The 16,047-nt window shown below is 42.5% G+C and overlaps 1 protein-coding gene across 2 annotated transcripts in view; it reads left to right on the top strand.

The window, feature by feature from the left end:
* RARG (retinoic acid receptor gamma) overlaps positions 1-16,047 on the top strand; it is a 139,258-nt gene that overhangs the window by 35,821 nt on the left and 87,390 nt on the right. For both annotated transcript variants that reach the window (XM_083355015.1, XM_083355016.1), the window contains one exon: positions 12,617-12,958. In XM_083355015.1, coding sequence (XP_083211141.1) covers positions 12,784-12,958 — 175 coding nt within the window. In that variant the 5' untranslated portion in view covers positions 12,617-12,783. The remainder of the gene's footprint in view (positions 1-12,616; positions 12,959-16,047) is intronic.

The raw sequence follows: 16,047 nt of genomic DNA on the forward strand, positions 1-16,047 counted from the left end.
GGTTTCCTATTGCAAATGATTCCCTTGTGCACAGAGAGATGGTATATAAACGTTCCCACAGAGAGGGCCTCCTCAGGGTGCCACCGATCAGAGAATGTCGATTGGTGGCCCCCAGGGGGAGATCCTTCTCTGTGGGCGCCCCGGAGCTGTGGAATCAGCTACCGGTAGAGCTCCGGATGGCGCCCGATCTTCGCTCCTTTCGTCGCAATCTCAAGACGTTTCTGTTTGTTCAAGCCGGCCTAGCCTGATGGGGATTGGTGGGTTTTTTTTTATTTTTGGTGTCTTAATTTTAACTTGGTGTTTTAGAATTTTATTCCAATTGTTTTAACTTGGGCAATCATTTAATCTCTTTTTAATGTTTGTATTTAGTATTTTATTCTGCCCTGTGAACCGCCCTGAGTCCTCAGGGAGAAGGGCGGTATACAAATATTATTAAATTAAATTAAATTAAACCCCAGGGGCCTTTAATCCTATTTTCTTTGTGTATGGACTTCATTTTTTCTTAATTGCTTTCTGTCAATTTTGCCCCCTTTGCATATTGCATTGTTGGTGGGAGAGAGTGATTTTGGGCATGGAAAGGGTTAACGGCTGGTGGTGCTGGGCTCAGGAATGTGGCATTGCCAGTGGGGGAAGGGTGCTTTTTCCCATGAATCTCTTTGGGGCTTGTTTTTTGTTTTTTGCTCAAGCTTGTAGACTTAGTCCCATTTGGGATAGGATGGAGACCCAGTTGGCTCTAAACTAGCCATACCTATAATAAGTTACCCTCCAGGATTCACTCGTGAGCTGGTGGCTTAAAAACAAGATGACTCCCTACATGCAAATGACTCCATGTGTGTGTGTGTGTGTGTGTGAGAGAGAGAGAGAGAGAGAGATTTCAATAATGCATTTCACAGCAAAATGCTAAAAGTAGTTCGCAGTGTATATGCACTGTAATGTAGCCTTCTCAACCTGCTGTTCTCCAGATGTGTTGTTTACAACTCCCAAAATTCCCTGCACACCATGCAAAATGGGAAGTCTATGTGTTACAATTCAGCATCTGGAGACCTGATTACAAATCTGCAACTGTGGTCAATATCAGTGTCCTTGGAGAGAAGCTCATTTAGCATAAACAGTAACTAAAATTCCCACAGATAGAAATATTCTATTTTCTCTTGTTCAAGAGTCCTATGCCTAGTTTTGACCTTTTAGCTATCATAGGAGGAACAACAAGAAGAAAATGTTTTAGGGTAGAGTGTTCAAGAGGATCAGTGGTAATATACACACATACAAATTGCTGCAATAGTAAATTGTGAGATTTTTGATGAGAGGTCACCACTAGTCTTTCAAATAACCCTGGCTTTTTGGTCCTAGATAATAATAATAATAATAATCTACTTCACATCATTATTGTGCAGATAACAGGATAAAGAGTGTAAAATATTATTTAAGTCTTTGTTGTTTATTGAAAATAGCTTATGAATAAGTGTCAACTTATTAGGAGCCATGGTGGCGCAGTGATTAGAAAGCAGTATTGCAGGCAAACTCTGTCCACAGCCTGGAGTTCGATCCTGACTGGCTCAATGTTGACTCAGCCTTCCATTCTTCTGAAGTTGGTACAATGAGGACCCGGATTGTTGGAGGCAACAGTCTGACACTGTAAACCTCTCAGACAGTGCCATAAAGCACTATGGAGTGGTAAATAAGTCTAAGCGCTATTGCTTTTGCTATTTTCTTTTTGCCGATCCAAGCAATAGCCTGCTATTTGGATCGTAGAAAAAAATCTTCAACACTAATAAAAGTTTCCATATGTATATTATAATTCACATTTGGGAAAATTTCATTCCTCCTTTCCCCAACATTTAAAGATTATTTACAATTGATTCCAAGACTGGAGGTGGGGGGGAGGAGACAGGGACTTTCCATCTTCTGAAATTGTGAAAACAAAAATAGTTTCAGGTATTGTTACATATACACCTGGCAAAACAACCTCTTGTACACAATAAAAAGGCTGTTTTGAAGTCCTGTATTCTTTTATTTTGGTTGAGTGTATTACAATGAAGCTAGTCATTGTGTTCAACTGACCATGGTTTGTTTCTTTACTTAATTTGTGAATGCATCAGTGCCTTATTTTTTGAAGCTACTTTGCTTATGATATCTTCCTGCAAAAAGGAATTGAAAAGAACTATTAAAAATAATCTCAGCGTTGCATTTAACTCCAATAACAAAACACTGTCCACAATCTCATACACTCCTTCCTTCCTTTTCCTCATCCTTCACAGGAAGAGATGAGAAACTAAATGTTCCCCTTTTTAGAAATATTTTTATCAAAGATTTTCACAGAAGTAATGATGAAATGATATAAGGAAAAAAGAAAACCATGAAAAATAGGACAAATATATAAAAAAGAAAAGATGTGATTTCCGATCTTTATAGCGGTTACAAACATATTTCTCCTCCCTCCCTTCTCTTAAAGTTACATCATAATTCCATTCTCCATATATTCAAACTTATTTAATCAGCAAATCCATAAATCACCAGTTCATTTTTCCCCATTTTTAGCAAAAAGCGCACAAGAGATTTCTAGTGTTTAATCAAAGTGAGAAACTAACTTTCCCAAATGCTACAAAGGATGGTGTAAACCATAGCTTGTTCCTGGCTTCTGTAGTTGGAGTAAATGACAAGTTGTGACCTGTCATCTTTACTTGTTCTTTGAGCAGCCCATTCTACATGTAGCTGGCATTAAACAAAGAGAAGCAATATTTAAGTATTGTGTATTTATTTGTCAATTTGTACCCCGCTGCCAACACAATGACACTAATGTTAAAATATTAGATCCCTCCTCTCATACATTATGAGTACAGTTTGGGCTCTGAACTGTATTGGGAGTCAATGCAGTACAGTCTATGTGCATAGAAGTCAGGATCTTGAAATTATTATGTTAATTTTTATGTACTACAGGAGGCTTAGAATTCTAAGGTTTTGAGCAGGAAAAGCTACATACAGCATTGATTTGATGATCAAGGCAGGAATATTTTTTAGTTCCATTCCCATTCTATATTACTGAAGTAACTGAGATGAAGTTTATTATAGGAAGTAAGATGAAAAAGGAGAATTGCAAAACAATTGACAAACAGCAACTTCAATTCAGATAGCTATGTTCAATAGCTGATCTTCCATTATAAATAATGTAGCTGCCAAGATAATTTCTTATCGCAAAGTTAGAAAAATAATGCTCCCAGGCATGACCTCTCTATAACCTGATGGTCCAGAAATTATAGTTAAAGAATTTCTGTTGTCCTAATATTATGATTTGAGGAACCTGGCTGAGCTTTTCTGGTTGGCAATATACCATGGCTCAGTTCTTAAATGGACAAGCTGAAATCTTTTTTTAAAATAAATTCTCTTCTTTTAGCATCCAAGAAAGAGAGCAAATGGTTACTTTTCCCCTTGAAAGTCTTTTGCCAGATCTGTGTTCTGGAGGGGAAAATGAAATTTTAAAAGGACATAGAGAACTCATTCTATTATGGGCACTGAAGTGTATGGAAAATACAAACCATGGCAGTTTAGTGCCAGAAGATTTCAGTGCCTTGGCCATGAGTAGTTACTTCCTTGATAATATTTGTATATTTCTTATAAATACCTTTTACTGTAACCACTGCCCACTATATACTAACTCAATCTTTCACACATTCCTGTCATTATGTTATTTCCTTCTCCTCTAGACTACTCACTCCATTTCTTTAAGTAAAATGGATACAGACACACAGTGGTGGGATTCAAATATGTGAACAACCGGTTCTCTGTGTGGATGCCACTTCTGGAGGTCCATTCTGGGCCCGGGCAACAAAAAATTAACTACCGGTTCTGCCGAAGTGGTGTGAACTGGCTGATTCCAGTGGCGGGTTTCAGCCAGTATGCACCATGTTGGCAGAACCGGTAGCTAATCTTTTGCTGCCCAGGCCCAGAATGGAGTTTCGGAAGCAGCATCCACACAGAGAACCGGTTGTTCACATATTTGAATCCCACCACTGGCTGAATCCCACCACTGCAGACACATAAACACACGCAGAGATAGATAGACAGATAGAGAAAAGGAGAGAGAGAGAGAGAGTTTTTTTCCTGATTGGAACGCTTTAAAAGCCATCAGAGCTTCTGTCCAAATTCAGATCCAATCTCCCACCTCTATTTCTTTCCTCACTTCTTGATACAACTTATTTTTTTCCTCACCTCTCAGATTCTGACCACTCCAGAGACATTATTGACGGCAAAGGAAAATTTAGGAACTATTTTTTAAATGGAAGTTAGGAATATTATGTGCATACTCGATGTTCCCTTAGTAATTGTGACTGCCAGAATGCTTTGGAGAGATCAGATTGTAGCTATGGATTATTGTTATTATAACTACAGAAGGACTCATTTTTGCACGAAAGTGCCTCACTTTCTTGAAGCTGTAATACCGGCATGCAGCAACTAAAAATTAGGAGCAACCAGATTAAATGAGCATATGTGAATTATTATACTGAGGTATTCTAGTTAGCCAATCTGGTGTAGTAATAGCAGTTTTTTGGGATCAACCACAGTGTATGGAGAATGGACAGCAGAGTTGCCACATGCATATACATTTAATAAATAAATAAACTTTGGGACAACAGTTTGGACTGTGGAGCAGAAGATAGACATACTGGTGGGCATGGTAAACACAGAAGGAGTAAGAGAGGAAATTCCAGTGTTTAGTTTTAATTTGAAACATGGGTTAACTCTGTTGAAAACTGCATTGGCGTGAAATTTGCTATCTCCATTGCCAATCCCTATTATGCATCGATTGTGTTTGTTGCCAGATCCTGTGGTCATATGATGTCCCTCCAAGGCATTATGGTGATAAAGTTTAAAAGATATTATGCACTTTAGGACTGCCCTTGGACTGTGTTGGAATAAGGAGAAAAACTATATTAACAGTCACTTAAATCTGCTTCACACATAGTGATGAGATAAAGGTACTAGCAAGGGCGGAAAAAAGATGTTGCAAGTGGGGTTCAAAGTGTCAAGTCAAAGAGTTTTCTGGTCTGCTAGGACAGGACATGAAGTCCAATACCTGCTGGATAGAAATGATGGTGCTGTATTCTGGTGCTTCTGAAAAGGCACAGGTTGAGGAAGCCACTATTAATTATCAAAAAAAAATTGTGATACCAAAATGTCTGGAGAAAGCTGATAACAAGATTCAAAGCTACAAGATAATTTTATTTGAACATATTAGATTCAACCTGCTCTGCTTGGTAGGATTAGAAACCCCATGTTTAAAGCATATTTTGCTACTCTGCCTCTAAGCTCCTCATAAACAATGACTGGATCATCTAAAAACACTTGCATTTTTTAAAGTCAACTTGGCATCTCACAGGGAAACTGTGGAACTATCCACTCAGGTTTCATGGAACTCCCCCCCCCAAAAAAATATTCTACTTAGTTAATTAGAAAAAGAGGTTATCTATGTTTTGGCCTCTGCGCATTTGGGACTATTGATACTTGAAGCATATAATAGCATGGAATTTTCATTTGTGATGGCGCTGAAAAACTGTTGTATGGATCGTTAGCCAACCTCTCTCTTGCTACATCCTCTTCAGAAACTGTGATACTATGAGGGAAATGTGTCTTAAACTAGTGTAGGTTTGTAAAGTAGCTCTTCAGCCACACCATATTTGCAACTTCTTGAGAGACTCAAATAACCCGCAGCGGAGAATGAAACTGGGTCATTTTCCCTCCGGGAAGATTTTATCCAAAACAGTTTGAAAGCACTTTGGAAATCTTGTTGGAAGACGGGTTATGGCAAGCAGCCTCTGGGAAGTTTGGCAGTCACAGATCATTGAACAATGCACAGACATGTTAATTTTGTTTGTGAAGCAGAGGTGTCTATAAAACTGATTCTCAGGGATCCATTTACGACAGGTTTTATTAATTTTTTTTTGCTATACAGTACTGAATGCAGCAGAGTTCATTCCTCTTCCCTAGTCTGATAGCCTTTTCAGCTGTACTGGCTAGAAACAATGGGAGGAGTAGCTCAACACATATTGAGGAAAGCTTCCACAGCTTGGGGAAAGTGGTATTAGCAGAAGGCATAAATCATGCTGATGCAGGCACTTACGATAAGAAAATGTGAACTTCATCTTTTAAATTGCCATCGAAGAGAGCTTCAAGAAGCATAAAGATGGCCATGAATCTTGAATATTTTTCTTTGATTCCCTCCCCTTGAATTATAGCTTCTAAGAACCATTCTTTTAGTTTAGGCATCGGTAAATCCTTTTCTGACTTCCTTCATGCCCAGAATATGGGATTCTATGCTGGAACTGCCTTTTATCTTCTAACTAACTAGGTTGACCTTGCAAAAAAAAAAAAACCCTTTTAAGTCTTCTGGTTGTACAAATGTCACAATAGGCATATCTTTATATAAAAACTATCTCCAGCTTTTTTTGTGTGTGTGGGGGGGTAGCTTTTCTCCACACAACCTCAGCTTTCCTCTACCCTAGCAGTAAAGCTAGGTATTCACTATGTGTTTTGTGTTTGTTTCCACACTTTTTCTTCTCCTTTTAAGATATGGTTATTTGGGTTTTCTGCAGAAAGCATATGTTGGGGGGAAATGTGAAGGAAATTGAAATGTGGTTCATATGAAAGAAGAACAAGAAAGGTGCTGGGAAGGGGGAACAAGGAGAGGAATTGGTATTTTACCCAAAAAATAAAGGCTATTTAGACAAATGTGTTAGTGCAGGGTGTCATTTTGAGGTTAGTGTGAAATGAATGCTAGAGTACAGGCTGCTGCCCTGCTTAAGTTGAACCTGGCCTCTTGATTTCTCTCTTCTTTTGAAATAACTGTAAGCTCTTCACAGACAGAGAGAGACTAGCTGTCTCCTTATGTGAGTGTGAGACCGAGCCACGGAGAACTCAGTAATACAAAAAGTCTTTCACTGAGACGGCTCCACGGGGCTCCGAGCTATTATATCAGCTGTTCCCTATGTATTTTTAATATATATTCTTTAAGCTTTTAAACAGAACTGATTTCTTAGAAACGTGCCCCATCTCCACACAACAGAAATACGTGCTTCTTTGTCAGTAAGGGCTATGAGGAATTCAGGAACCCGGAGAATATATGGATTTCAGCGCCTCTGGGCGGGATCTATTCCCCCCTCCCAAAAAAAAAAGAAAGAACCCCCCTTAGAGTGACTCCCGGGTGACCCTCACGTTCCCCTCCACGGTTGGGGCAGTTAAAAGGATGGGCTCCCGCTAACGGCAAGGGAGTCCAGTGCACGCCTGGAATGAAGCTGAACTCGGTACGGAGATGAGAGACAGGCAAAGAGCCTCGCCTTGGTTTCCTTGACGTTGCTGCCACTGGAAAACATGCCCTTCTCTCTAAGCCTCTTTTTCTCTCCGCCGCCCCCACTTTTCCCCCGCGCCAGGAGGCGACTGTGCCCCCAAAGCTCGCTGGCAAAGGAGCTGGTGCTGTTTTCTCTCAGTGGGTTTCTTCCCCGGTTTCCGCGCGCTTGGACACCTCAGCCTGACGGCGCGTTTATTTTTGGAACGCGAGCTTCAAGAGAGGCCCTCTCACATATGGAAAAGTTTACGGAAATGAAGCCTTTAAGTTAAGCTGCTCGCTCGAAATCTCGTGGCTTTAGCCGCTCAGGGCACTTGGCAGAACCCACGGCAGCGGGGACTGGGGGCGGGCGGGCGGGTGGGGGTGGATGGTGCGGAGTCAAGCCGAGCCTTTGCAGTTTTAAAGGGGCCGAGCGCAAGCGGTGCCCTCCCCCCCCGCCCCCAATCCCATCCCCCGGTCCTCGTGGGCAGCTTTGGCTGGGGCAGCGAAAAAGGGCTCGAGCCAGAAACGAGTCTGAGCGATGGGCAGGAGGTGGTGGTGGGGGTCTGGGCTAGATGACAGAATGAGGGGACGCTGGCTGTGAGGAAAGCCCACGGCGCCGAAGTTACATGGCGGTAGGGCAGGGGTCTTCAAACTTGGCCCTTTTATGACTTGTGGACTTCAACTCCCAGAATTCCTCAGCCAGCGTATGCTGGCTGAGGAATTCTGGGAGTTGAAGTCCACAAGTCATAAAAGGGCCAAGTTTGAAGACCCCTGCGGTAGGGTATTTCTCTGCGCCCCCGCCCCCACCCCCGTCCCACGGCAACAGAGGAGAGAAAGATGATCGAGGCGAAGTCCGCCTTGCCTCTGGTGTTGCGCCGCCTGAACCCCCTCACATTGGCCTCACTCTTGGGTGGAACGCCATCCATTTGGGAGAAGAAAAATGAAAGACGGGGCTGACGGGAGGGGGGTGGGGAAGGGAGGAGGAGGATGCAAAGACGGAGCCGGGGCACAAAGGCTCGGAGCAGCTGGGAGAGGAGGTGCGCGTATGCGTGCGCTGTTGCGCTTGCAAGCCCATTCAGAGGCCGGGAGTATAAGAAGCGGGTGGGGGGGGGGGAAAGGAAGGTGAAGAGTGAGTGGTGGGCTGGGGGGTGGCAGGGGGTAGGTTCGGAAAAGCAGCGCCTCCTCCGAATCGGCAGGAAAAAGGCGCTGCTTGGACTGTTGTAAATTAGGCCTGTGGTGTTGGGTTCCATGTGGAAGATGTGAGCTCACTTTCTACCCCCAGGGTGGTACAGCCCCAGCCAAGGGCTGGCAGCGAGAACATAAGCTTCATTTATCTGGGAACCTGAAATGACTCTTGATTTAAATCATATGGTAAAAAGCACCCGAAGAAGAAGAAAGAACAACATCAGCAAAAAAAAACCCTTCGCCTGTTTTTGGAAGTGGTTCAAGAGCCAACACACACACACACACACACACACACAGAGAGAGAGAGAGAGAGAGAGAGAGAGAGAGAGAGAGAGAGAGAGAGAAAAAGAAAAAACAGTCTCTGCTTTCTGCTGCAGAATCAGGCAGCAAACAGACCCAGCGGTTCAATTCCGTATAGTCAACAATTGCATCTGTGGATTGGGGCTAAATCTGAGAATGCGTCTGGCTCCGAATGAAAAGAGACATTCTGTCGTCTTGTGAAGGAAGACTTTTAAAACAAAGAACTAATATTGCCGGTATATAAATCTGGTCACTGAGGGGATCTCTATATGGTGGGGTGGTATTAAACCAAAGAAAACTGGAATATGCCTATCTCCATTTGAAGAAGAGGTTGTACCTCTGTGGAGGTGATAGTGTGAATGATTTGATTCTTTTTCTGAAGGAAAAATCTTGAGGTTGACTTGTCTTTTACCCCTCAAAAATACTATATCCTTAGTTACTCCCTTGATGACAAAGTCACCCAATCTGCAGGATAATTTTTGCATGTTCCTTTTCTAGCAGGCAATTCTGATCTTGAAAAACAGGAAGCAGAGAGTGCCCTCGCTCATGTACTGAGTGCTTTTTTGCCTTATCACAGAACAATGCTAACCAGTTTTCACCAGTTTCTTGGATTTGGGACTGTACTCTCAAAACCAGGATGAGGAGGGGGGCAGGGTGGATAAGCTTCAGCACCAACAATTCTTATTTTGGAAATTAATCACAGTATTTGTGTGTCTAACTTCTTTCCCTACTGTAGTACTTTCTAAAAACTGTTTACTTTAAAAAAAACCTGGCCTTTTGCCTATGCCCTTAAGAGCATTTTCCCCAGGCAAAAATTAAGCCAATAAAACTTTGACTGGAGTGGAGATAAGTAGCATCAAGAGTTTACTCTGCTAAAGCTCATTGTGTCTCACACTTCTGATTACAAATAAGAAGCAAGACAGATCTCTCTCTCCCTCCCCCCCCTTGGTAATACTAGAGTGAGCTACCAGAGATCAGGGTATTTTAAATAGATATTCCTAGAGCCTCTTTATATATACTTATCAAAAATCAGTGTGGTAATTTCTTGCCATAAAATGTGTAACTTAAATCCTAAAAAAGGCTTGGCATAATTTTTTTTAAAAAACCAACCTGCTTCCCAAAGGCCATGGAGAAGAAAATTTTCTTGGTCCTGCCTCTGTGTAGTTCATGTCTTTGAAGATCACTATTTCACTCGTTTAAATTCATCACGTCCTTGACTATTTCCAAATATGAAGTGTGCCCCTCAGCCACAACTTAGGATCCATTCCTGCTACAAACCTTTCTAGTTTTTCTAGGCATATAATGCCTATTTCTTTCTTTTGCCTTGATAGGGCTTCTTCTAATTGGTCTGTTCTCAAAATCTCTTGGGAAGGGATTTTCAAAACTTTAAAATCCCTGAAGCTATTCATTTCTAGGGAGGAAAGAGCCTCCCCCACCCCCATTTTCACATCAGAAGGGTTGGATTCTACTTAAAAGTTCAGTCAGATGCAGTCATCTGCATCTTGCAGCTTTATTCAGCCTGTGAAGGAAGAAAATGCCTGCTTAAGAGAAGTATATACAGGTATTCCTCAACTTACAACAATTCTTTTAGTGACTGAAGTCACAGTGGCATTGAAAAAAGTGACTAATGTTTTCCACGCTTATGACTGTTGCAGCATCCCCATGGCCACATGGTCAAAATTCAGAGGCTTGGCAACCGAATCATATTTATGAGGATTGCAGTGTCCCAGGGTCATGTGATTACCTTTTGTGACCTTTTGACAAGCAAAGTCAATGGGGGAAGCCAGTTTGTGGTCATAAGTCAAGGACTACCTGTAAAGTGAAAAAACTCTTAGCAGGATAGTCTAATTTGCCTTCTTGTGTGTGTCGTTGCACTTTGGCATTTTAAGTGGTATGTGTGAGAAAATCACTATAAAATAGATAATAGTGCCATTACTTTTCATTATTTAAAACATCTTCATGTTACAGTAGGCAGGCAGAGGAGATGACTAGTGTTTAAGCAATAGCCAGCTCAGACATACACACACACACACACCCCTCCATTTTCCTAATCCTGCTGCTGACACCACCTTACCTACCTCTCTGAAATTTTCAGGATGTTCCCATCATCTTCCCACTATTCTCAAGAATGGCCAGGCCATCTCTGATCTCCACTGGAACTTCCAGTCTTCCTGCCAAACCACCTTCCATCACAAACAAACCAGTTCCTGCAAACTGAACTGAACTGGCAAGATAACACCTCTGAGAAAATCACACTATTGCACTAGGGTCTACGAAAGGGAGGATCACACGAGTGTCCATGAGTTAGATTCTCTAAAATGGGTGGGGGATGATGGCCCTTTTATGAGTTGTGGAGTCCAACTCCCAGAATTCCTGAGCCATCCAGCCAGGCTCAGGAATTCTGGGAGTTGAAGTCCACAATTCACCTCTGCTCTAAAAGATGGCCTGTTCAGTTTCAATAACAAGAGACAGGTTTTTCCTCCACAATTACACAATACTATAAAGCAGGGGTATCAAACTGCTGGTTGCATCATACAGAGGCCGCGCCCACCCCAGCTCTGGCAATGCAAAAAAGTCGTGACACATCACATGACACGGTGAATTTGACACCCGTGCTCTAAAGTATGGTATTCCCTTTTGTGTCTATGGAGATTCTCAATCTTCCAGGTCATGGTTGTCCCAAAGGTGCTTTTCCAAAAGGCAACTAGACTGTCTTATTTATTTATTTTCCTTTGGAAGCATTATACGTAAATCCTTCCATTCCCCACCAGTCAGTTAGAATTAAAGAGGTTTCTTGGATGAGAAGTGAAATGTTTTCAAAGAAAAACCCAAGGAAGTCCAGTTGCCTTTTGGAAAACCACCTTTGAAATATCCACTTTTCTGTATTAGAAAGTGTGGAGAAAAGTTTGATTGAGGAGCATTCTCCGCACTTCTATGGTAGACCCGAGGTTTTCATATACAAAGATCAAGAGTCCATCTCTACTTCCTGCTAGAAAAGTTTCTGTATGAAAATCTGCAGAGCTTTTCCAAAATAGGCCAGGCTTCTGCAACCTGGTTCCTTTCAAATGTGTTAATTACAACAATTACCATCCTCAACCAGTATGACTAATATCTTGGGGAGTTACAGTCTCCCCAAGATATTGTTCACCAAGATGGGGAAGGCTGGGTAGACGCTATTTAGAAATATTGATTTCCTGAGGGAGGGGAGCTGGTGCAGTTTTTCTTCTCCATCAATAGTTTTGCTGGCTGCATTCTGTTTATTTAGTTCTGTAGGTCTGTGGGGTTCCCTCCGTTTGACTAAATTATCCTCGCTCTGTCAAGCCCTACCGTGTACTGCAGAAAGGTGCCAAACATTGTCACCTTTCTCTGCTCATTTCTTATATTTCCACAATAAAACTTTTTTCCCCTGTCCCTGCTTCTCTGGCCCCTAGCGGTTAAGAATGAGATGAAGGCACCTAGGTGTCTGATACATATTTATTTTTTAAAAATTTGTGTGCCTCCCAACGATTCTGGGTGGCTCACAAGTCAAACAAACAAACAAACAATAAAAACTAAGAATAAAAATTGGCGACAATGGTCAAAAAGGCTAAAAACCCAGACAGAAACCGGTGGGGGTGGGGGTGAGCGGGAGAGAAGGGGTGAGTTCTTTCTCTACCTCATGGTTTGTTTGTTTGTTTGTTTGTTTGTTGCAAGTGTTTCCCAATTTCCATCTCTTCCTTGTGACCATCCCGGATGGCAATGGAGAAATAGTGCTGGGAGTGGGCTGTTTTCTCTACAGCTGAATAGTACTAATGTCAATTCATTCCTTTGCAGGACTGCATCAGAAGGAGACAGGAGAGGAATGGCCTTCTCCCTTTGAACGGGATACTTGCGAAGGCCACAGTCATGGGACCATCTGCCTGGAGCACTGTCAGCGCCAATCAGCTTTTTTAAGAGGAGTTTTTCATTTTTCTCACGCATTGACTTTCCTATTCTCAGTCATGGCTGTAAACAAGGAGAGAGGCTGCTCTGGTGGGACTCCTCTGGCTCATGTAAATGGCTTCCCCCCTGCTGTATACCCTTTCCCTTTCCCTAACCCACATTTCGAGGTGCTGACCAATGGAGGTTACTTCCGGAGCTATCCTACTGACCTGCCGAAGGAAATGGCATCACTGTGTAAGTCCCTTGAAAGGAAGAGGTGATGGGCAAGTTGGCATGGGGCTGGGTGCAGTTGGGTGTTGGTTCCAGACCCTAAGGACCATCAGGACTCAAAACCCTGTCCAGGGTTGTGGGCAAATTTGGTTTGAGTGCTGTCCACGTGGGACATAATGCAGTGAGAGAAAGGTTGTTGGGTATGGATTTATTTCTGCTTTTAAGTTGTTTCTCTCCACGATACCCAGTCATAGCAAACAATCAGGCATTAACCTGCATAGGCTAAACGTTTGTGAGTAGCGTCAGGCTGGCTTAAGTATAATGAATGAATGCATCTCCTCAGACCCTGGCACTTTTCAGCCATTTTGGATTACAACACTGATCATCCACAGCCAGCACATTTCATTTTGCTGGGGTGATGGGTCTTGCAATTCAGTGCATAAAGATAGGGAAGATTGCTGCAAATCAATGTTTTCAGCCAGAAACTTGGTTCAGCCCACTCACTTTCTCAAGTGTGTGATATTTTAATGACGCCAGCACTGTATTAGGGGCCATTACATTTCACCTTTCTCTTGTTCAGAAGGTTTGGACTCAGTACTGCAGAATCTAAAAGAGGGATTCCTACAATTATAGCAAAATCACTGTACTGATTTGTGGGAGATTTCCACAGGAAGTGTGACCTTTAGGAACAACATGATACAATACCAGGATCATCATCTTCTGGAAAATCTTTAGTTAAGCAGAGGAAGATGATAAGCCTGAGATTTGAATATATTAGCTGTATTACTGACGAGGATTTCACGTTTTATCTGAACAACAGAGTTCATAAAATCTAATTACAAGTTGATGGACTTCTATTCCACACATTACAATACACTGTGACAATCAGGGCTTTTTTTCTCATAGAATGCTCAGAACGGAGTTCCGACACCTTTTTTGGATAGAACCTTGTAGGGTAGGCAAGGCAAGTTGTATGACGTGTGTGAGTTCCGGCACCTTTTTCTTTTACAAAAAAAGCACTGGTGACAATCTTCCAAGTTCTTCAGTAATCAGTGTGTTGCCAAAGCCATCAGGGAGCAGAATGGAAACACAGATTGGGTTGGTTCAGTCGAATCACCCTATAGCTGTGTATACTTGGGGCATTGTGCGGCAACAACACTGACTTCAAATGGTAGAGTTGTAGAAGCTATCTTGGGATCCTGTATTGTTCATGAACATATCACATGATGCTTGTGTAAAAGTAAAGGTAAAGGTTCCCCCGCACATGCGTGCTAGTCGTTTCCAACTCTAGGGGCCGGTGCTCATCTCCGTTTCAAAGCTGAAGAGCCAGCGCTTGTCCGAGGACGTCTCCGTGGTCATGTGGCCGGCATGACTAGATGCCAAAGGCGCACAGAACGCTGTTACCTTCCCACCGTAGTGGTCCCTGTTTTTCTACTTGCATTTTTATGTGCTTTCGAACTGCTAGGTTGGCAGAAGCTGGGACGAGTAACAGTGCACTCGGGATTCGACCCACCAAACTGCCGACCTTCTGATCGACAAGCTCAGCATCCTAACCCACTGAGCCACCGCATCCCTGTATGATGCTTGTGAGGTGCGTTCAAGTAAACAAGTCCAAAAAGGAAGGGAAAAGAACCTCCCAGCCTCCTCTTTGTTTCTAGTGCTTCTGAGTGCTGTATACAAGTAGTCCTCAACTTATGACCACAACTGAGCCCAAAATTTACATTGTTGAGGAATTTGCTAAGTGAGTTTGCTCCATTTTACGAATTTTCTCACCACACTTGTTAAGTGAATCAGTGCAGTTCATAAATTAGTAACACAGTTGTTAAAACGAATCTGGCTTCCCCCATGGACTTTGCCTGTCAGAAAGGATCACACAAGGAGATCCACATGACTCCAGGACACTGCAACCGTCATAAATGTGAGTCAGTTGTCAAGCATCCGAATGTAAATCACATGACCATGGGGATTGCTGCAACGGTCATAAGTGTGAAAAATGAACACGTGTTGCTTTCCCCGCCCCCAGTGCTGTTGTAACTTTGGATGGTCACTAAATGAACTGTTGTAAGTCGAGGACTACCTGTGGAGTTCATGGGGACTTAAAAAGCAAAGTGGTGGTGGTGGAAGCTTAGCATTTTGTACAGAAGCATGCCTGCCTCCCCAGAAAAAGTTAAAGGTAGATGTGGAGAGCATGAAACCTCCGGAAGGGATGGAGAGAATCATTTGTAAAACATGGAAGCTTTTCACCATCACTGTGAATAGGCCAGACCCACGACAGCATGCCTCCAAAGTTTGCCTGTCTTCAGAAATCTTTCTGTCCCAAATTCACTTTTTGGCAGCTAAATAAGCCAAATACCACCACTCTGTTCCTGGAAACCCCTTTGCCGGTAATAGCAGCCTTGGGTACATAGATTTGATTTGTAATCTGGGCACCAGATGCCTTTGAAGACAAAGCCACTGAACACTGGACTTTTCTTTCAGAACATTTCATGGACCATTTTTCAAAAGAATTATTGCTACACGTGGCATCATTCACAGGGCTCTTTGGTTATCTTGAAAATAAGGGGGAAAGCAGTGGTGGGATTCAGCCGGTTCGCACCACTTTGGCAGAACCGGTAGCTAATTTTTTGTTGCCCAGGCCCAGAATGGACTTCCGGAAACAGCATCCAAACAGAACCGGCTGTTCACATATTTGAATTACACCACTAGGGGGAAAGGTTTATTTAGCAAGATGCTACGAAATGTATATATGGGTATAGAAAAGAATTGCATTATATGGATATTTTAGAGGAAATTAATTATGGGTGGACTGAATTGGCTTATTCAGTAATTAGCTTATTAGCTTACACAATACCCTTGACTTGAAAGTAGGCGTGTGAAGAAGTTCTTTGTGAAAAGACCCACATAAGGTGGTGTAGCCTTCATTTTGGGATGAATCACTATTTGGAGATTGCATCATCTTTGGGAACTGCTCCCTTCTGATTTCTTTGAGGGGTCTACAAGAGAAAGTTGTTGAGTGGAAGTGCCTTTCATTGTGTGTGCATGAGTTTACTGTGCTTTGCTTGTGCTGACCTAGGATACCAAGAAATTGGGCCCAGGCTCCTCCTGGTTATTGT

This window comes from Vipera ursinii (assembly GCF_947247035.1).
Source record: "Vipera ursinii genome assembly, chromosome: 2".
In the NCBI taxonomy this organism is placed as follows: domain Eukaryota; kingdom Metazoa; phylum Chordata; class Lepidosauria; order Squamata; family Viperidae; genus Vipera; species Vipera ursinii.